This window comes from Branchiostoma lanceolatum, chromosome 3, assembly GCF_035083965.1.
Source record: "Branchiostoma lanceolatum isolate klBraLanc5 chromosome 3, klBraLanc5.hap2, whole genome shotgun sequence".
NCBI classification, from domain to species: domain Eukaryota; kingdom Metazoa; phylum Chordata; class Leptocardii; order Amphioxiformes; family Branchiostomatidae; genus Branchiostoma; species Branchiostoma lanceolatum.
Window position 1 is genome coordinate 14,048,694 of NC_089724.1, and position 21,466 is coordinate 14,070,159.

Below are 21,466 nucleotides of genomic sequence, written 5' to 3' on the forward strand. Positions count from 1 at the left end.
ACTTCTTAACTGTAAATTGATTTAGAAGTATTTATATTACGTATTTTTCTGTACGGGTGTGGGGCCTTAGCGGGCAGCTGTGAAAGAAAAGATGGCAGGAAGGAGAGCTGTGTTGAGCAGTGATCGAATACATTGCGACGAAAGTAGCGGCTGTAGAGAACTATTTGAAGCTTGCAGGAACGGCGACGTGGCCAGAGTGAAGAAGCTCATCACCCCACAGAACGTGAACGCTCGGGACACAGCCGGGAGGAAGTCCACGCCGCTCCATTTCGCGGCAGGTATGTGGTTGTGTGTGTTTTGGTTGGAGACTGGAAGATGGAGGCTTTGGTTTGTTCGTCGTCTGGCGAAGAAAAAACAACAAAATCGCTGTTTTGGGACGTTGCAAACCATGGGGATGGTGGTCGATGTTTCCCAGCATGTTTTATTCTTGAGCAATGCTTGTTGATGGCATGTAGCTAGACACCAGACACTACATTTTTTATGTCAGGCTGTGTAAAAAAATAAAGATTTATAGTCGCGTTTGTGGAAAGTACCCAAATGCTCACCGGGAAGTCCCTACACATCTTTCAGAAGCTATGAGTTGGTGTTATAGATCCAAAATCGCGCGACATTTATATGATTTCAGTTTGCAGCTATGAAGTTTCAGAAAACTGGAAGAAAACATATTTATATCAAAATCTGGCTGGTGATAATTGCATTTATTACAAAAAGCAACATCTGGATATGTTGGTCTGACATGTCAACATGTCTAAAATTATATGATGGTTGCAAATCCCCTATCAACAGTTAATGTCATGAACTGATAAAACGCTAAGATTGCATGCTTAAACTTAATGAACATATTGGAGAATGATTACCAACTCATCTACCACGGTGAAACAGTCACCATCTATAGATGATAACACCCATGTGCTGATGCCAAAGTTACATTTCAAACAGCAAACACGTCAAAGAGCCTGGCGCAAACTCAGTAATTTTCCAGGGGGATGGTACTTTTATTTGCATGAGGTACTTTTATTCCATGCAGTTCTTTTATTCGGGAGATGAGAGAAGTTTGCAAATCAAACACGGTAAAAAATTGAGCTGGCAAATTCATTAATGTTCATGCAAGTGAGAAGAACGAAATATGCAGAATTGAATTTAATTACGCCATGCATGATATCCACATGTCACTTGCTGTTTAATTTTAGTCTTTTAGATGTTTATTCGCTTCTTTCCCTGGATGCAAACTGTGTAGCTGTGTAACAGGATAGGCACAGCAAGTTTACATATATATACATGTATTTGATTTTGGCTTTGACTTTGATTTGACTTGCAATAACACAAAACAATGTGGAGCACAAGGCAGTGGATGCTGGTGTTGGTACTTGCATTTGGTAGTAATTGGTACCCAATGAATGCACAAAAGCAGTAGTGCATTCTAGTTGTACTTGAAGCCTTACCATTCCTGAGATGAAAGAAAGCTGATTATAAAGATTTTTTCCCACGATAAAGTCTTGTGCAAGCTGGGCTGGATAGATTTTATGACTCAAGTTAGGAAGTGGTAATTACTTCACCCCCAGCCTGAGTTACACAATGGCCCCCTTTATACTGACAACAGTATACTTCTATTGGACTATCGTTGTGGGTATTGTAGGGTACCCAGAACAAAGTAGATATATTATGTATAGGCATTTCTATTCAAATATTATCTAGATATCTTATTGGTGGGTTTATTTTTGCGGACTTACCCACTGAAAATGGACTGTTTCAAGTTCAACCACGAACTGAAAACACAAACTCTGACAAAGACAATTTTGGCAAACTGTATTTATTGGCTGGCCAACTCCTCTGGTTACCTATAATGTTACATGTATAAATTTGTCTTTCTGGCCGATTTTTAGTCCCAATTTCTAGTCTTTCCAGCCACGCCTGGAGCCTGGTAGTAGAGGCTAGAAGCAGATTAGATATCTCACCTAATGTGATGATAAACTCTTCCTTGCAGGTTTTGGTAGGAAAGACGTTGTGGAGCACCTCCTTCAGAACGGCGCCAACGTCCACGCTCGCGACGACGGAGGGCTCATCCCGCTCCACAACGCCTGCTCCTTCGGACACGCAGAGGTCGTGACCCTCCTGCTGAGAAACGGCGCCGACCCGAACGCCCGCGACAACTGGAACTACACCCCGCTTCACGAGGCCGCCATCAAGGGGAAGATAGACGTTTGCATTGGTCAGTACAAAATTACGTCATTGGCTAATTTGCATAATCTCCAAGCAGATGTGAACTTTTTGACATTGTTATGGCATCCTTTGCATTGTAAAGAGACGAAAGTTATGTAGCAAAGCTATAAGGTCGTGGTACTCTTAGATAAGTCTTGAAGTCCTTCCCGCTCCTGATGGTGCATAGGACGCGCCCATCTGTGTGTCGATAGCCCTTGGGCCACACAACTTTGTGCAAGCACTATGGTACTCAGTAGGGGCCAGTTCGGTTTGTGTTCAACTTCCATACTCTTTCCCAAATGCCGAGTTCTAAGCAGAGAACGCAGTATGTACCTTTTTTTTTTATAGAGTTTTTGGTATGACTCAGCAGGGGATCAAATTCAAGACCTACAGAATGCAAAGCAAGCACTCTACTCATCTGACCATTGCACAAGTCTTATTAGGTTAAGATTAATGATCATATGTAAACATTGGTGTCATATTTTTTTCCAGTTCTGCTGCAAAACGGTGCTGATCCCTCCATCCGTAACACCGATGGGAAAACGGCGTTGGACTTGGCCGAACCGTCTGCCAAGACTGTTCTAACAGGTAGGAAATAACTGCCCCAAGAAGTTGCCTTCATTATGTAATCTATGTGGTCAGGAAGGTTTTACAAATGACTGAACTTACAGAACTTGCTATACCAAACAATAAATTCTTTATTTATGTCCTTTCAAATTTTCTTGCAAGACTCTGGAAAACTACGCTGAGGGCTCGAAATACATTTTGTGCTTAGAGTAAGTTTATAACAAAATCAATAGGAAAGGAGACATTGTGTGATATTTTTGTTGTCGTTGCAAATTACTGAAAATATATGCTAATTTTGCCATTTCTTTGTACGATTTACAGTATGGTTGTAAACTTTTTTGGCAAACCGACGAAAAATTGATGTGTGTGCCAATGTCATCTTTATAATTAAGTCATCAAAAATGTCTTCTGATATTGCATTCAAGCAAGATACCTTGATGAGTTGTTGATGTTTGTTTGTTTGTTGTGTTTCCAGGAGATTACAAGAAGGACGAATTGCTGGAAGCAGCAAGGTTGGTCAACTCCTATTTATTTTGTTACTGTTTCCCTAAAGCAACAACTCAAATGAAATGTCCATTGTAGCATCTGACGTAGCAAAACCATTGAACCAATGGTTGAAGCTGTTTATTATTATAGAATCAATGTGGTTATAGTTGAACATTAGCTTTAACAGGTTAATTTTTTTGTTCTTCAGGAGTGGAAATGAGGACAAGTTGATGGCCCTGCTGACACCTTTGAATGTCAATTGTCATGCTAGTGACGGGAGAAAGGTAGACCTACTATTCAATGATGTGCATGTATGAGCCACATCGATGCAAACCTACAATACTGATGCAAATCAACGTATATTGATGCAATCCTACAATACTAATGCAAACCTACAATATGTGGTGTGCCGTTGTTGTTTGAGTATCAGTACAATTTGGCTTAATATGCCTGTTACTGTTAGCTGAGGATTTCTATTGCCCCATCTGTGAAAGATTAGATTAGATAAGACTTTTATATATACTCGTTTTTCCCTTCCCCTCATCTAGCATCAGTCATTATTCAAACTATCAGGGTATACAAATTGATTCTACTTGTATGGTTGACCTTAGAATACTGTAAGTCTACTTAGATCCGCGGGGCCTAAAATCCGCGGTTTCGGGCAAATGGAAAATCCGCGGTGGTTCTAAATTCGCGCTGGGCGATGAGTAGAAAAAACAGCAACTGAATACTGCCATCAGAAAATGCTTGTTCAATTTTTAGAAATAAAAAATGTTACGAAGGTCGCTACAAAACTGCTTCGAAATCGTCACAAAATGCGGTCTACGCCAAAACTGTGACGGGGAATTCCCGCCTTGTGATCACGTGAAATCTTGCAGTCAACCAATCAGAGCACAGTTTTTCTGACGCGAACCAATCAGCGCTTAGAAAAGCGGTAAACATGAGTAAACAAAGATGGCGACCCAGCCCGGCCCTGCCGCTAGCGCGCCGTATTTTGAAGTAACATCACGGCGTAAAATACGAGTCATCTACGCTACGTAAGCAGAATTTTCACGGGAAAAAAATTAAAGGAATAGATTCTCCACCGAATACGACCACAAATGGCGGCAAATGGCGGCAAATCACAGCGTAGGGACTCAAATGCTCGGGTGAAAATCTTGTTTTTCTTTACGTATTTTTGCTCGCTTTCTTGAAAAACAGGTTTTTAATGAGATCTACGTATGTCAAAAGCACCGATATCGATTGTTTGCAAGCATAACAATAGCAAGAAACAAAAGAGTGTGATTTTACAACGGTAGACGGCGTCCCCAAGCCCGTAACAACAATGCAAAGCTCAAATTGTGGCGTGTATGTCGATAATTATTTTCTGATTTCTCGGTAAATTACTACTGTATGTGTGTAGCGGTCGGGAGTAGCGACGCCGTTCGGCCAAACTTCTGCGAACCATATGTAATATCACTTGTTTACACGTATGTACTGTGTAAAAGTTTGTCATGTTTTACACAATCGCGTGCATTGTTTATGTGTCGCTTTTCCCTGAAGTCGAGCTCACTCGTAAATGTGGGGAGGGGGGCAAAAGTACGATAAACATATCCGCGGGGAAATTGATTCGCGGCGCAGAGGTCGCCGCGGATCCCGCGGATCTAATTATACCGCGGATCTAAGTAGACTTACAGTATGTATTTTATCTATGAAAGGTTGATTAAAAAAATGAAGCTCCTGAGGTAAGAAGTAGGTTGTGATCATTCCATCCCGTTACAGTCCACACCGCTGCACCTGGCGGCGGGGTACAACCGTGTGCGGATCGTCCAGCTCATCCTGCAGCACGGCGCCGACGTGCACGCCAAGGACAAGGGTGGGCTGGTGCCGCTGCACAACGCCTGCTCGTACGGCCACTTCGAGGTGACAGAACTGCTGCTGAAACATGGCGCGAGTGTGAACGCCATGGACCTGTGGCAGTTCACTCCTCTGCATGAAGCAGCATCCAAATCTAGGTAATGTCCTCCTTTCAACTACTGTCAAAAGTCACTAGCCTCTACAAGGCTCCATAGGTGGCTGGAAAGAGTTGAAATTGTTTTTTATATGTTCTTGTGAGCAAAGTTATCTTTTGGATTGAAACAAAGTATCATGATAAAGTCTGAACAGCTCTGTTACTTTTTGTGGAGCTTTTGTCTTCCATATCATCCCCACAGCTGCTTTTCATGCCATAGACCCTTGGTATTGTCTAGTGACAGTCTAACAACGAGAGTCTGACATGATATTTTGCTAGGATTGAGGTGTGTTCCCTCCTGCTGGCCCACGGTGCAGACCCCACCTTGCTCAACTGTCACTCCAAGAGTGCCATCGACGTGGCTTCAACACCGGAACTACAGGAGAAGCTATCCTGTAAGTAACCACAGCTACTTTTCAAGTGTATGTGTGGAGTGAACAGTTTTACTGTTGATTTATTTCACTTGAAAATCAAGAGTTTGTGGTATCTGAGTTTGCAGTTGAACCAATAGTAGCAAAAATTTAGATGTTTTGTTTAATAGTAGCAGAAATTTAGAAATTTGCAATGACCTGTCTCATGCCCGTAGCCAGGATTTTGAATGGGGGGGTTCTTTTTAATTTTTAAGGGACCAGCGAGCGCCGTAGGCGCGAGACGAGCGCCGCAGGCGCGAGCTTCCTAGGGGGGTCCGGGGGTATGCCCCCCCAGGAAATTTTAAAATTTGAACCTTCTGATATGTCATTTCCTGTGTTTTTGAGAGGATTTAAAGGAAGAAATCAGAGACAAAGTTAGCAGTTTTTCTAGGATTTCAGCTCCGTTGGTGATACAAATAGATCCACCTTGAAAAAAAAAAACCATTGGACGTTAAAAAGTGGACCTTTGAGCGTTTCAATTTCTAAGAATTTAACCTTCTGAAAGGGCATTTCCTGTGTTTTTGAGAGAATTTCAGAGGAAAAATCAGAGACTAAGTTTTTTCTAGGATCCTAGCCTCAGTGGCATTGCTGGTGATACAAATAAGTCCACCATGAAAAAAATCTTGAACATTAAAAAGTGGACCTTCAAGCCTGTGAAAGTGGACCTTCAAGCCAATGGGGGGGTTCGTCCAAACCCCCCGAACCCCCCCTGGCTACGGGCATGTGTCTGCTGGTGAGATAAGTTTAAAAGCAGTAAAGGCAAAATTGTAAATATTTCAGGATTTAGAGTAGCTTGTTTTGGTCCATTTCAAGCAATCTCATTTTTTCAATGCACTAACTGACTGTTCGTTTTACTCACCCCTTTTTATGCATTTTTTTAGAGGTTGGGAAATTTGTAGCAAAGATCTGTTGACCTCATGGATGTTCCATATATTATATGTGAAATATGTTTGCTCATTTGTGATGTGATTAACAGATGAGTTCAAAGGCCACTGCCTTCTTGACGGAGCCCGGCAGACCGACATGGCCAAGGTGAAGAAACACCTTCAGCTGGACATTGTCAACTTCAAGCACACCTACACCCACGACACAGCATTGGTGAGTAGATAATAGATCACTGACCTGTATTAACTACCGGCTGGTGTGGAATAGACAACATAACCTAGCTTATTGGGATAATGAAATTTTGAAATGGAATTTTCTCATTGGCTAGTTATTTATAAGAGGATGAAGAATACCCCCTACCAAATAATCAAAGTACTGCACTACGTCAAAGCTACATATACATTGATGGAGAATTGCACAAAACACCTCTACTCTTAGATATATTTTCTCAAGACAATTTTACTCTCCCAGTCATGTATGTCCTGCTACCTCCACGACTTTTGATCTGTGTTTGTACTGATGAAGTCTTTGTTCTGATTGGCCAGCACTTTGCGGCCATGTCCCCTTACCCGAAGCGGCGGCAGATCACAGAGCTTCTCATCAGGAAAGGGGCCAACCTAAATGACAAGAACAAGGAGTAAGTACGCCAGGAAACGACTTCATATGCACAGTTCTATTTCTTATCTTGTGACAGGGACGTGAACACTACATGTCCATATGACATATTCCCAATGGAAGGAATTATTGTACATCTATAGTTTAGTTTGTAGGAAATAGTTGCACTGACTTGGTTCAAGTTTCAGTACAAATGTGCGGTTCAATAATGACATGTAGTAACCAAGTTGAACCTCTAACTTGACGAGACTGACATTGTTATCTTAGGTTCCTGACACCCCTCCATGTGGCCACAGACAAGTGCTACATAGATGTGATGGAGGTTCTGTTGAAACATGGTGCAAAAGTAAGTCATTTGTCTACTCTTCAATGTGATTTTAAACAATTTTTCTTGTGGAGTTTGGAGTGTTGTGTCAGTGGATCATCATAACATTGATCAGTATTCTTCTAATCTATGTTCACTGGGATTTGATTTCGCAGGAGGGAGAAAATGGAGTGTTTGCAGTGGTTTTTAGTTTGCGGTTGAAGCAAATGGCTAGGTATGCAGAAGACAAAACAAGCATGGTGGTTTTGAATTTGCCATGAACAGATGACCATGAAAATGAGTGAGTGAGTGTGTGTGTGTGTGTGTGTGTGTGTGTGTGTGTGTGTGTGTGAAACAAGGTTTCTTGACTGTACTGTTGTCCCAGGTGAATGCCCTGGACAGCCTGGGCCAGACCGCCCTGCATCGGGGTGCCCACTCCGGACACGTGCAGGCCTGTACCTGTACCTCTGTACTGTTACTTGTGCAATGCTATGTTTTGGTACATGTATAAATCCCTAATCTTGACTGTACTGTTGTCCCAGGTGAATGCCCTGGACAGCCTGGGGCAGACCGCCCTCCACAGGGGTGCCCACTCCGGACACGTCCAGGCCTGCAGGCTGCTGCTGAGCTTCGGGGTGGACCCCAGCATCGTGTCCCTGCAGGGGGTGACCGCAGCGCAGATGGCCACAGAAGCCGTGCAGCAGATGTTACACGGTAGGTCACACAGCACCTGGAACATACCCATGCCATTCGTTACGATGTCAAAACATGTGTTAGTCTCTATGTGGGTCACCTGTTAGGTGGTTGATTATGTGCTTCAGGTTGATCACTTCTTTCTAAATGCAGCTGCTTGTGTTTGTTTGTTCGCACCCATACATGTAACTCAAGATCCTTTAGATGGATTTGTATGAATTTTGGCATGTGGATAGTTATGGAGGTCACAAAGAACATGGGGATTTGGGGTCCCCTAGCAGTATTTTGAGGTACTGCAGCATCACAGGCCGACAGTCATGTCCATGGACAGCTCGTCAGCCCTACCCAGCAAATGACCCCTGACGTTAGGGAGATAGCTGAGATTGAGTAAAAGAAAAAGGGAAGGTAGGGTTATGGCAATAAGAAATGTACAAAATCACTAATATTTCATGGAGGTATGAGATCTTTGATTTCTTGTTGCCCATGTGTTGACGGTGTCCCCCCTGCCTGTACAGAGGACCCTCCCAGTGGCCCTGCAGACGAGTGTGACCAGCTCCTGGAGGCTGCCAAGGCGGGAGACTTGGAGGCTGTTAAGGTAGGTCAAACAAACAATTCTGAAGACTGTAGTGTTTGTGTATAGTGAAGATATGAAACACTACAAGCAATGTGGACAAACTTTAACACTAATACAGTACTTGCTAGTTATCAGAAAGAAATATAGTTCTCTATGGACTTTTCCTTCAAACAAATATCTAGGATTTTCAAACATGTTGCAAGCCTGTAATAGAAGCAGTTATGTACTCCAGAGAATTCGAAGTACGACCCTGTCAATTAGTATGGCAATCTTTAATGGTAGCTAATTGCTGAATCTGTTGTTTATCCTATGCCAAAATGTGTTACTCAAGCCTCAATATTTACTAACCTTCATCAACGTGTTATATATGCTGTTTAGTGAGATAATGCTTGAAAAGACTGTACAGCGAATATCTAAACTAGTCATATGCTTTAAGAAATCTATGGATTAAAAAAACTGATGTTTTTTCACCCTTCTGTAGGTGCTGTGTAATCCCCACACCGTGAACTGTCGGGATGTCAATGGTAGACACTCAACGCCGCTGCACTTCGCCGCGGGCTACAACCGCGTGGCGGTGGTGGAGTACCTCCTCCAACACGGCGCCGACGTGCACGCCAAGGACAAAGGGTCAGCCGCTACTCAGCTCTTCTACTGTGGTTACTGTGAATTTGTAGACTTCGCAGATGTTTGTGGTATCTTTGATTTCGTGGTTGAAACAATAGTAGGAACACCATGAAAATGCCAGTTCTTGTGTGCTGCTGTGACGAATTTGAAGATAAACAGATTTCAAGATATACAGTACAGATCTTGAATAACTTCCCTTCCCACGCATTTTGCAAACGTTTTATTTCTGGTGGAAATGGATTCACATTAATTGCATTCTGCACACGGCTAAATTGGAAATTATTCAAGATCTGTACTGTTAAGTACTCCTTAAATGGCAGTTGTGGTTTTCTCAAAGAAAATTACCAATACACTCTCACGAACAAATGAAAGGAAACTTGTGCAGGGCATGACTGATTAACTCAAAGATTTTTACTTTCAAGTGGTGGAAATGATGTTTTGATTTGTATTTGTGTTATACCATCAAAAGTCAGGCTTCTCCTGTGCTTTTATATCTTTCTATACTGGTTAACTTTGAATAGTTTGAGATTAAATGTTTTTGTTACTGCAGTGGACTGGTGCCTCTCCATAATGCCTGTTCCTATGGCCATTATGAAGTCTGTGAGCTGCTCCTCAAGGTAAGACTTCCAGCTTTTGAGACTTTCTTTTATTGTTACCAACAGAGATCTTAACTTCCTATGTAGTACATTGTCCTTGGGCAGGACTACCTAAGTATACTTTGTCGTTTTTGGCTCGGCCTTAGACTATCTGTGAAAGGTTTGTTGTGATTGGTGTGTTTGATACAGCACTTAGACTATCTGTGAAACACGTGTTATGATTGGTGTGTTTGATACAGCACGGGGCTGTGGTGAATGTGGCGGACCTGTGGAAATTCACGCCGCTCCATGAAGCAGCAGCCAAGGGCAAGTACGAGATCTGCAAACTACTCCTGAAGGTAATATCACGTTTGTATATTACACAGCATCCTTCTGTCTTTGCAGGCCACAAGTCCTAACACCCCATTAAGTATTTTGTCTAGTCATGAGACCACCAAAAATCCATTACACTTTCCAGAATAGCCATTCCACTATTCAGTGCATGAACATTGCTAAGTACCCTACCTTTGACATTATACTTCGCTGATTCCACCTGGGAGAATACCTAGTGCAGTGCTTTCTCTGTTGGTTGTTCGGTGCTGCAAACTTGCAATGCATGATTGGACCTCACATGGTAACACATTGACAATGACATTATTTTCTTGGTGCACCCTGAGAACGAATGAGCAAAATGACACGTTGGGTTTTGAATCTGCCCTCTGACCCTGTGTTTTTCAGCATGGTGCTGACCCCAACAAGAAGAACCGTGATGGGAACACCCCCCTGGACCTGGTACGGGACGGGGACACGGACATACAGGACCTACTCAGAGGTTAGAGCACCAAACTGTCATGGTTACCCACAAAAGATCCTCCCACTTTCTACAGTAGCACTGCTGATTGGCTTGTGCCATATAAGGCAAGGTCATTATTATTCACAAGCAAGATGGGTCAATAGTGCTTTGGTCAGGCCAAGCAAGCAGAGGTGAATGTAGGGAGGTTGTTTGATGCGGATTTAGCTCTGGTATAAGGAGAGTGTTCTATGGTACTACCTGAACCAACAGTTACACTGAGCCGGCTATGGTTCTTTCTTAGATATTGTGACTGGTAACTGGCGAAAAACAGCGGATGATGTCTGAAAAATCTGACCGTTTCCAAATTTTATCAAGTAGCTTGAGTAATTGTTACCTTGCATATCTTATTACCTGGATGTCTAACCTTCATTGACCTTCATTTTTTTTCTTTTGTTCTGGCTTTAGGTGATGCCGCTCTGCTGGATGCTGCCAAGAAGGGAAACCTGGCCCGGGTGCAGAAACTGGCCACGCCGGAGAACATCAACTGTAGGGACACACAGGGGCGCAACTCGACACCGCTTCACTTAGCTGGTCAGTTCTCAATACTTCTGCTTGTCTGACATTAACGTGATTCTTGGTCACTTTTCACTTGGCCCTGCTGTGCCTGCTGTAAGAACAGTCCCTACTGGTGAATGTATTTGAAGACAGGAGAAAAATGTCCAGTCTGTGCATATTGTACAAAATGACAAACCAGTCGTAATATCTTGTCTTTGTCAGCAGGGATACTTTGGATACTTTTTTTAGTAACAAGCAGGGCTAGCCCTTTGTAATAGCAACAGGCTAGGCAGCCCCTGCTGTCTGTACTAAACAGCCCAACCAATAAATAGATATTGGAGGGACCGTTGCTGTTATTCACGGTATTCCCTTGTCCCTCCGCCACAGCTGGTTACAACAACGTGGAGGTTGCTGAGTTTCTCCTGGAGAACGGAGCGGACGTCAACGCACAGGATAAGGGTGGGCTCATCCCGCTACACAACGCTTCATCATATGGGGTAAGCACAGCTACTCTGGTACTTTTGTCCTGCTACACAATGCATAGTTGTTTGTCCGTTCATTCACACATACCCTTGAAGTGCCTAGTGGCACACAAGATTACTGCCTTTTTCGAAAGACGGTGTGCTTGGCTGTAAAGCAAGCTGCAGCAAAGCCGAATTGCAATACTACTGGCTACATGAAAAAGCATCCTGCTTCACCTCAATTGAGGATGACTGCTTTTTTTTAAAGAAGAGAGTGTGCTTGATGTTGTCTGTTTTGTTCCTAGCATGTTGAGATTGCCCAGCTGCTGATCAAGTATGGGACGTGCGTGAATGCCACAGACCGGTGGAACTTCACCCCGCTTCACGAGGCCGCACAGAAGGGCAGAACTCAACTATGTGCGCTGCTGGTGAGTTGCTCATTTTCTTCTTTTGTACTCAAAACTGGTATTGTTACTGTAAAGGATGCCATGGCATTGTGATGTGTTAAAAAGCATGAGGTCTGTTGGTCACATTCATGAATTAGACTTATCCATTGGGTTTAATGCAGAAAATATGCACCTTTTATAACTGCATATCCATGAACAAACAGTCTTTCTGGTGTTTTGAGTTGACTTTAATCCATTCCAAGGTTGTTTCCCAAATCTGCTCATTGGAACAAAATTTATGTAATCGATAACTACTTAGCCAACATTTGAAAGAGGCCCTATCACGCTGCCAGCACTTGACCGTATTACTCATGACAAGGAAACGCACATGTCTATCACTCGTATGACAACACTTTCCTAACTAATCCTGTCAGTAATAAGCAAGCTTTCATCTCAAATGCTTCTATGATCAGTGAAAGGGAATTTATAATCAACCTAAACACGCTATCATGTTTTTTGGACCACTTTTAGTCACTTTGACTAGAGTCTCCAAATTCTCCATGTCATAACTGTTGCTGTATACCTTAATCAGAAGTACTTTGTCATATCTCCAGCTTGCCCATGGTGCAGACCCCACCATGAAGAACCAAGAGGGACAAACACCACTGGACTTGGCCACGGTTAGTACCCTTCCTACAGCTTATTATAGTTTCTTCCTTACACTCTGTAAATGGGAAAGGGCATTGTTTTTTCTTAATGGTTACAAAGATTGTCAACAAGACCATAAAATGAAATAACTTTTTCAATGGACTAAAGGACTGATAAACATACATAAGGCCATGTTGATTCGATTATATGGATGATATCCTCTGAGAACCCCGAAACTTAAGCAAGTATGCTTTTCCTTAGGCTGAAGATGTACGTGCACTCCTGATGGACACCATGCTGCAAAAAATTTAAGTTATTAATAAGAGATCAATACTGTTGAGTTTTCTGTGAGACTACAGTTTGCTTAGGCCTTCTTCACTCTTCCCTAGGCTGAAGATGTGCGTGCGCTCCTGGTGGATGCCATGCCGCAAACAATTTAAGTTATCAAAAAGTCAGTTTAAGCAAGGAGGTTATTGGTTTAAGTTATCAATAGTCTTCTGTGAGACTGTACAGTTTTCTAAAGCCTTCTTCACTTCTCCCCAGGCTGAAGACGTGCGTGCCCTCCTGGTGGACGCCATGCCGCCCCAGTCTCTCCCGGCAGCCACTGCCACCAACAAGGCAGCCAGTCCCATCTCCTCCGCCAGCACCACTCCGTCCTCCACACCGGGCGTTCTCTCCACCGCCTCCAGCATGGACCACCTCGCCGGCGCGGTCGGAGGGGGGCAGGGAGACGGCGCCATCGATCGCTCCGCTGTCGAGGGGGAAAGTGAGTTCTGGGTCACTTTTTTACTGCATTAGTTTTATCTGTGGGTAAAATTCTAACATGTCCCTGTAGTGCAAGTGGTAACAAAACCCAACTTACGGGGGGTCCAGAAGTTCATATGCCTGCCATCTCTGTTGTGCGTATCTGACATTTCACTAACACCTATGTTGTTGGCTCCCTCAGGTCTGTCGGACATTACCATATCCAGCTTCCTGCAGCAACTGGGCCTGAACCAGCTACTGGACATCTTCAACAAGGAACAGATCACGCTGGACATCCTGGGAGAGATGGGCCACGAGGAGCTGAAGGAGATTGGGGTCAACGCCTACGGACACAGACACAAGCTCATCAAGGGGGCGGAGAGAATACTGGGGGGAACAGGTAGGAGTGATCCCATTGGTTGTTAAATGGTAACAACAATTGTAAATTGCCAAATGTCAGAACAGTTTTTAAGTTTTTAAGTGACATGTAAAAAAGTATGCAAGTCAGCCTATGGCTGCAATGTACTTTTCATATCTGATCATGATGATCATGATAAACCATTCATTCATTCATTCTGATTGACATGTAGGGTGGTGGAGAATATACTGGTGGTGGAGAGAATACAAATAGGAGAAAATCTCATTGATTGTTGATTGATTGATTGATTAATTGATTGATTGATTGATTGATTGATTGATTGACATGTAGGGTGGTGGACAGATTGACATTGAGGTAGACAGAATGTGTGCAGCAAGTTGAAGTTGAATTAATTGATTGATTGATTGATTGATTGATTGACTTGAAGATGAGTCATAGTCTAGTAGCTTTGGGACAAGTCAGTTTTAGATGGATGTTTACTGTTCCTTAACCCTTAGCATGCAAATTTGTCAGTGTAACCAATACAGAGGTAGTGCATAAGAGGGACTCCTGTAGGGTAACTGTGATAAAACTAAAAGATAACTGTTAATGTTAGAGCTGAATGCCTGCTGTTTTGTGAAACTGTGTTTGACAGCTGTACATCTTTTGTTGTTTAATCCAGGTACAACATTAAATCCATATCTGACCCCTGCCTTGGGGAGTCATGGTACGATCCTAACCGACCTTGGTTCAGATGACAAGGAGTACCAGTCGGTGGAAGAGGAGGTATGATTGATGGGGTCTTCCATACTTTCTCGACTCTGCAACAAGAATTATCTGATTTATGTTTGTTTATCTGTGCAGTAAGACGTGTTATCTTTGTATGTGCATGCATATAAAAAAGGATAAGATGTATGTGAACAGAAAATTGATACCTGTGCACTTAAAGCAGAAATACAGGTTCACAGTATTTGTGCTGTTGCAAATTTAGAACACTAGTAAGAATACCCTTATCTTTTCGTTCGCATTCAGAAAAATATTAACTGTAGTAACAGTGGAGAGCAGTCCATTATTTGCAGTGTGATGAGTTTGCTGCAAAAACAAGAAAGTTTAGAATACTGTGAAAATGTACAGTATTATGCCAGGTGCAGTATATCCAGAATTGCCTCAACTTGTTACAGCTGTACCAAATCTAATCGTTGTGTAAATTTACTTTCTTGTTCTAGGTCCAGAGTACCATTCGTCAGCACAGAGACCAGGGTCAAGCTGGGGGTATCTTCAACAGGTACAATGTTATCAAGGTATGTTACTCAACAGTATCTTCTCAGTACCCCTGGGAAGGAGGTTCACCTCAACAAGTGATGTTGGTTGTATATGTGTGTTTGCACCTGCAGCTCAAGAATGTTTAATTGATGGATTTGTATGAATTCTGGTATGTGTGTAGTTATTAAGGTCCTGATGTTGCAGTAATTTCAGGTACTGCAGCATTACAGGCATGATATCTTCCATATCTTGGTTCTAAGTTCTGTAACCTCCTTCCGTTACTCCTGATCTATTGCCTGTCTGATCCAGGTGGTAGAATTTATCCCTGTTGGAGTTTTTATTTTGGCATTTTTATTTTACATTTATATCATGTGCATTATATATATATTTTTTACAGATTCAAAAGGTTCGAAACAAGAGACTATGGGATCGGTATGTCCACAGGAGAAAAGAAGTGTCGGAAGAGAACCACAACCAAGCCAATGAGAGGATGTTGTTTCATGGTTTGTTGACATGACTTCTACCTCTATGATGTGAAATCATTGATCAAGGAGTAGCATTGTAAAGCCATCTATGTGACACTGTGTAGTTCTCTCAATGTACCAGAAAACCAAGATGGTTTTGTGGTGCACTGAAATAGCTGACGTTCAATAGAAAAGCTGTAGATATTGAAATGTTCGCAGTGGTTTTATTTTCACGGTTTTCATGGTGACCTCCCTATTATGTTACTACAGTACCATTTGATTGTTTCAACCACGAACTTAAAACCTCCTTTACCCCCCTAGTACCCAATTAAATCCCTTCGAAGATCATGAATTTACATATTGTACTCATCATAGATAATGATTGAGGACATATTTGTATATTTGTCCATTTGCTAGTCGATATGGTTTAAGATAAAATACAAATGTAGATATTGATGTATGCAGTTGATAATCATCATATTACACCTTTCCTAGGTTACAGTTTGGTTACTGTGGTGATATGTTTTTTGTTTGTATTGAGTTGCTTGAAACTTACTGGATGATTTTATTGGACTTACAGGTTCACCCTTCATTAATGCAATCATCAACAAGGGGTTTGATGAAAGACATGCCTACATTGGTGGCATGTTTGGAGCAGGTAAGTCTTACTTCACCATTGTTTGTTATCCTTAAAGTCAAACTTTGTGCAATATTTCCTATGATATTTTTTTCCTTGCTAGCCAAAAAATGGTTCAGTCCAGTGTCTCAAAAGAAAAGTCAGTTTTATTGTATACAGAAAGTAGATAATTTATTACGTGTCATTGATTTTGTGTCTTTCTAGGTATCTACTTTGCAGAGAACTCCTCCAAGAGTAACCAGTATGTGTATGGAATTGGGGGAGGCACCGGCTGTCCTATCCACAAGGACCGGTCCTGTTATATCTGTCAAAGGTCAGCAACCCTGCAATACTGCCTTCAATAGATAGATGGCATTACCCTACAGTTATAGCATGTAAACGAATGCATTGGAATATGCTGTACAGTCAAACCTACCTGACCAACCACCTCTTCAAGCCGACCACCTGGCGAAGATGACCTTTTTCTCGCTACCAAAAATTTTCCTCATAGGTGCCGGCATTAGGTGGTTTGCCCAAACACCAATTTTTGATGATAACTATTGGGAAATCATGGTGAAATTGGCCAGCTTGCCACAGATTTTGATGGCCGTATTTTGATGGCCGTATTTTCTTCCAAAACAAAGATGGTGCCAGCTGGGTCAATGTTTCAACTGTAATATGGGTGGACAGTTTGTTGCAATATGTTGTTCTCCACATTCAACTGTAACAAAACCTACACTTATTTGTTACAGAACATTTTTTATGATAAAGTTAACAAATACCCCAAGCATAGTTGGAGTATTGTTCATGCCAGTTCATTGAACTAATTACTGTGAAGATTCTATTTAAAGAACAAAGAAAATGGCCACCAAGGTTTCAGACAACTTTCCACCTAGTGCCTTAGGGCGGATGATTTAGAGGGTTGCATGGAGCAGTAGTAGCCTGTAAATCTTGAAATAGTGTTTTTGTTTCCGTGGTGTCTGCTCCGATCTAAACTCATAACATCACAAACATGTGCATAGCATTACTACAGTTGTTTCAACCGTGAACTTAAAGTTTAACACTGCAAAAGCCTCCTTTCCCCTCCTACTGCAAGGTTAGAAATGTTTATCCCCACAAACATAAATAGATTTACGGTATTCTTCCTCTGTTTCAGACAAATGCTGTTCTGCAGAGTCACATTGGGTAAGGCATTCCTACAGTTCAGTGCAATGAAGATGGCCCACGCCCCGCCAGGCCACCACTCCGTCATCGGCAGACCCAGCGCCGGGGGGCTCAACTTCGCAGAGTATGTCATCTACAGGGGAGAACAGGTCTGTATGTCTATTCTTGACTAGACAAAATCCGAAGATACCATTAAAGAGTGTTTTCAATCACTATTCGTATCAATGAAGCAGGCAGGTTCTGACTGCCATGTTGGTGTCTTTGATTTGCATTCCAGTGTACTGTAGCTCAAGTGTACAAGTTTCAGATCTCTAGTCTAGATGTCCGAAAATGCTTGAGCTACTATTCACTGAAAAGCAAATAACTACATGTAGGTCCGCCTCCATGTTAGTGTCCCTAGCTATAGATATGTCCCACTTCCATTGTATTGATGATCTTTTAGTATCATAGTTTGACAATCCCATGCTAGCAAGATCACCCTTGCAATCAAGTAGAATGATTGGGCTCTTTGCACATACAGGGAATATCTACATGTAGACTTGCTTGAGGATATATAACCTACGTTTCATGTTTTACCAGGGCTCGAATGCACGCTGAGATATAAAAGTTGCAAGTAGATAATTTATCAGCTTGCAAGCAGATGATTTATGAATGAAATATTATTGTTATGATGCTACACGTGTCATTAAATTTAGTGATATTGCAAAAGTTGTGTTGCAGCTTAATTTGGAACAAAATTTCATACACAGTGTATGTGACTTTCCTATGAGGGAAGTTTGGTAACAAAACTGATCATTGTTTCCTGTCCTTTCAGGCTTTTCCTGAATACCTGATCACCTACCAGATTGTGAAGCCTGAGGCCCCCACTGCACCCAGCCCGGACCAGAAGTAACCCTAGAACTGCTGAGCTAAGTTCTGTTGTAATGTAACTAATGGATACATTTCAAACACACCTGCATAAACCATACCATATGGTGTTCACACCCATGTGGCTATCAGTATGGCACAAGTGTAGTCTGCCATGTTGGACGGTTAAATATGGAAATTGCCAGGTAGATGGGAACTGTACATGTAATTGCAGTCATGTAAAGATAACACATCAATGGAAATTTTTAGTTCCGACTCTTACAGTTTTAACCAACCAGAAAGGCTGTTTTTTTTTAATGTGGCAGTCTTAGGGTACCCAGCAGAATTATGAGAGTTGACATTACATCAAAAAGAAATGAAGCCTGTTTTGTAAACATAATGACACTCGACCCCTCCCCAGTGGCAACTTTTTCCTCTTTACTGCAGTATTGTTCAATGTTTTATGAATATGGTATTTGGGTTTTATTTGAATATGGGATGTGTGCAAGTATCCAAACTTGAAAGTTTCAGATGTGTAGTTACAAAATCATGCCATATTTTATATTTCTTGCAACAGTATTTTCAAAAATATAGCAGTTTAATTCTATATTTCAAAAAGGAGTGATACATTTCATAACAGGACTGGACCAATGATGTAAAAAAACGAACTTTTGGGAGAACACTGATTCAGCCATACCAATTCATTTCCTTGGTTCTTGGACTTATTAAACTAAAGTTTAGTGAGAAGTCAAGATGAAAATGGGACTGGGAGGAAAAATTGCATCTGACTATATTTCCTTCTTCAAACTGTACAGACTTTACTGGAAATGCAGAAATGTTTGCGGTGGTTTTCTGTTGGCAGTTTTTGTGGTGAGCTCTTTACCGCGATCTTAAAACCACCGCGAAATTTTTTGTCCTTCTACCTTCTTGTCTACTATTGTCTCAAACGCGAACTTAAAACTACCGAGAACACTCCATTTTCTCCCTACCGTGAAATTAAAACCATGCAAACATTTCTGCATTTACAGTACTCTTTCATTCATGCTGGTTGTTAAGTTTGGAATTTTTTAAAGTCCGAGAACCAAAAAGAAAATTGGTGTGGCCTTCAGGCATTGAGATATTTTATTGAAACAAGCCCAGTATGACGTATCAATTGAATGATGTAACAATGTTTACTAGTACATGGTCCACTTGTATCATAGCTACAGAATGCAAACTTCGTGTGTACTTACTTGTTGCATATATCCAGTGTGGTTTCACACTATTCTGAAAAGTTGAAATCTGCGAACGTGAAATGGTATAATTCACTTGTAATGTAATTGGCAACACCTATGAAACCTTCAATTCAGCTTTCTTGTTGGTCAGCTTAATTATGTTCGAGTATATTTGACTGAACCCAAAAAATAGCTCATAACTTTGCTGCTCCTGACAGAAAACATTTTGAGCATCCCGAACAAAAATTAAAACTTTGTGGTGTTATCATCAGTTTGTCAGCAGCACAACCAAAACATCCACAAAACTAAGATGAATCCGTCTCAAAGTTATCTCTGAAATAGCATATCAGATTGTCAGAATTTTCAAAATTTCTCAGAAAAGCTTGCCTCCAGACCTCACTAGATCTTCAGTGCTTCACACATAGCTTTGCTCCGTCAAACTGAGAGTACAGATCAAAAATAAGAATTCAAAGTATTACAGAGCCCTTATCCACGAAACACACATACCGGTACCTAAAGGTGCCCAGAAGTAGTTGCATTTTTTTTCAGTTTCATGGAGACCATTGTTATGTTGATCGTTATATGCCCTTAACTCCAGACCAATAAGATATGATGGGCGATGCAATCACAATATTATTGTTATGATACTTTGACCTTTGGAGTCCAAATGCTCATTTATCCTTATAGAATCTTAACGTTTCCTACACTCACCATTTGGTCTTATTGTAATCTCCAAGCAGAATGAATTAGTCAAGGGTTATTTTGTTGGTATTGATCAGCCTGTCCTGCATTTCTACAGTTCTCTCTGACAGTGCACAATTTCTTTGGGGCTACCATCCAGCTGCATAGGGGGACGAAGAGTGAAAAGGTGCACTGCTAGATGAACATTCTAAATGTTGCAAAATATGTGTCAAACACTGAGACTTAGCCAGATCCCAATATCTGCTTGGAGATTGGCCTCTTCAAAAGAATTGTGAATGGTGTTCCAAATTACATGTTTTTTGTCAGTTAAATGCTATCACTGATAGTGATGTCTTACAATCTCAAAAGCACATACTTATGTAATTGGGGTGTCACCCATGCCTCTGAAATATCTTCTTTTTAGCTAAATTATCCAGAACACTCTCCTAACTAAGAATACATAGATCATGTGTGTGCAAAAAAAGGGGAAACATCTCAAAGTGCTATGATTCTATACATGTTTAATAAGGGTGAACATGACTGGGAGGTATTTCATCATCAAAAGAGGCAAGGTTCAAAGTAAGCGACTGTTGCATCAGATTTTTTTCCTGACATTTCATATGAAAATATTAACAATTGTGTCAGAACTTACATATGTCTACTGTGGAAACCTAGAGTTGTTTTCAAAGTATTAAATGCATATAGAAAGTTAAGGGGTGCGGAGACTACAAAAGAAGTATTGTTCTTAAATTGAAAGGCCTTACGCCAGATCTAAGACAAAGAATGCTGTCAGTGGTGTATGGCAATGATTCAATCTGGATGGTTGAAATGACACTTGAAGTTACTTACTTGAAGTGGGAAAAGACTTTATGTAAAAGTTTTACGGAATTTGTTTTGTGTACGATGCCAAATGCATTAGCCTCGCTACCAGGCTTTTTGAGCTTCAGCCTTTGCTTTAAGGCAGGGAAACAGCCTGAATGTACTGGTGTTTCAGGCTAGCCAGGGGTATAGCCATTGGTACACAGAACTATTTTAAGTTGTTGTCTTTTCTGTAACAGAATTGTATAGAGTGGACATGGAAATATAACATTCTAATAAACGCTGTAGCTGTCAGCATCTGAGTGTTTGTTTTTATTTTTTGCAATGTTGGCCACCTCTAGCAGTGGCCTTTGGTTTGTAGTTAGATGGCACCTCAATCCAACTCCTTCCACTGAGCATACAGCTACTCAGTACTCAATACTGATCTATTCCACAAGCAGAGGTTTCGGTCGAGAGGGCTAGGAGAGGCAGTGATTTTTTACATTAAAAATCACGGCCACTCCTAGCCTCTCGACCCAAACCTCTGCTTGTA

The 21,466-nt window shown here is 41.6% G+C and overlaps 1 protein-coding gene across 1 annotated transcript; it reads left to right on the forward strand.

Annotated features, from left to right (window-relative positions):
* The first annotated feature begins 47 nt into the window (after nt 1-47).
* On the forward strand, nt 48-21,228 carry LOC136430448 (poly [ADP-ribose] polymerase tankyrase-1-like). Its single transcript, XM_066421090.1, has 29 exons — nt 48-278; nt 1,985-2,209; nt 2,692-2,787; nt 3,242-3,278; nt 3,461-3,536; nt 5,014-5,246; nt 5,522-5,637; nt 6,629-6,750; nt 7,083-7,174; nt 7,420-7,498; nt 7,999-8,170; nt 8,665-8,744; nt 9,205-9,350; nt 9,898-9,964; nt 10,183-10,281; nt 10,661-10,754; nt 11,181-11,306; nt 11,658-11,767; nt 12,037-12,159; nt 12,732-12,797; nt 13,309-13,531; nt 13,712-13,909; nt 14,550-14,653; nt 15,094-15,168; nt 15,528-15,633; nt 16,175-16,252; nt 16,436-16,544; nt 17,367-17,523; nt 18,189-21,228. Exons 1-29 carry the CDS (start codon nt 92-94, stop codon nt 18,264-18,266), a joined length of 3,474 nt encoding a protein of 1,157 aa, XP_066277187.1. The 5' UTR covers nt 48-91; the 3' UTR covers nt 18,267-21,228.
* The last annotated feature ends 238 nt before the right edge of the window (nt 21,229-21,466 follow it).

Bases quoted from the DNA above. Each gene is read 5' to 3' on its own strand.
- LOC136430448 (XM_066421090.1), top strand. From the start codon at position 92: ATGGCAGGAAGGAGAGCTGTGTTGAGCAGTGATCGAATACATTGCGAC. The intron at 10,755-11,180 runs GTTAGAGCACCA...TTCTGGCTTTAG, and splicing joins CATACAGGACCTACTCAGAG to GTGATGCCGCTCTGCTGGAT. The intron at 13,532-13,711 runs GTGAGTTCTGGG...TGGCTCCCTCAG, and splicing joins CTCCGCTGTCGAGGGGGAAA to GTCTGTCGGACATTACCATA.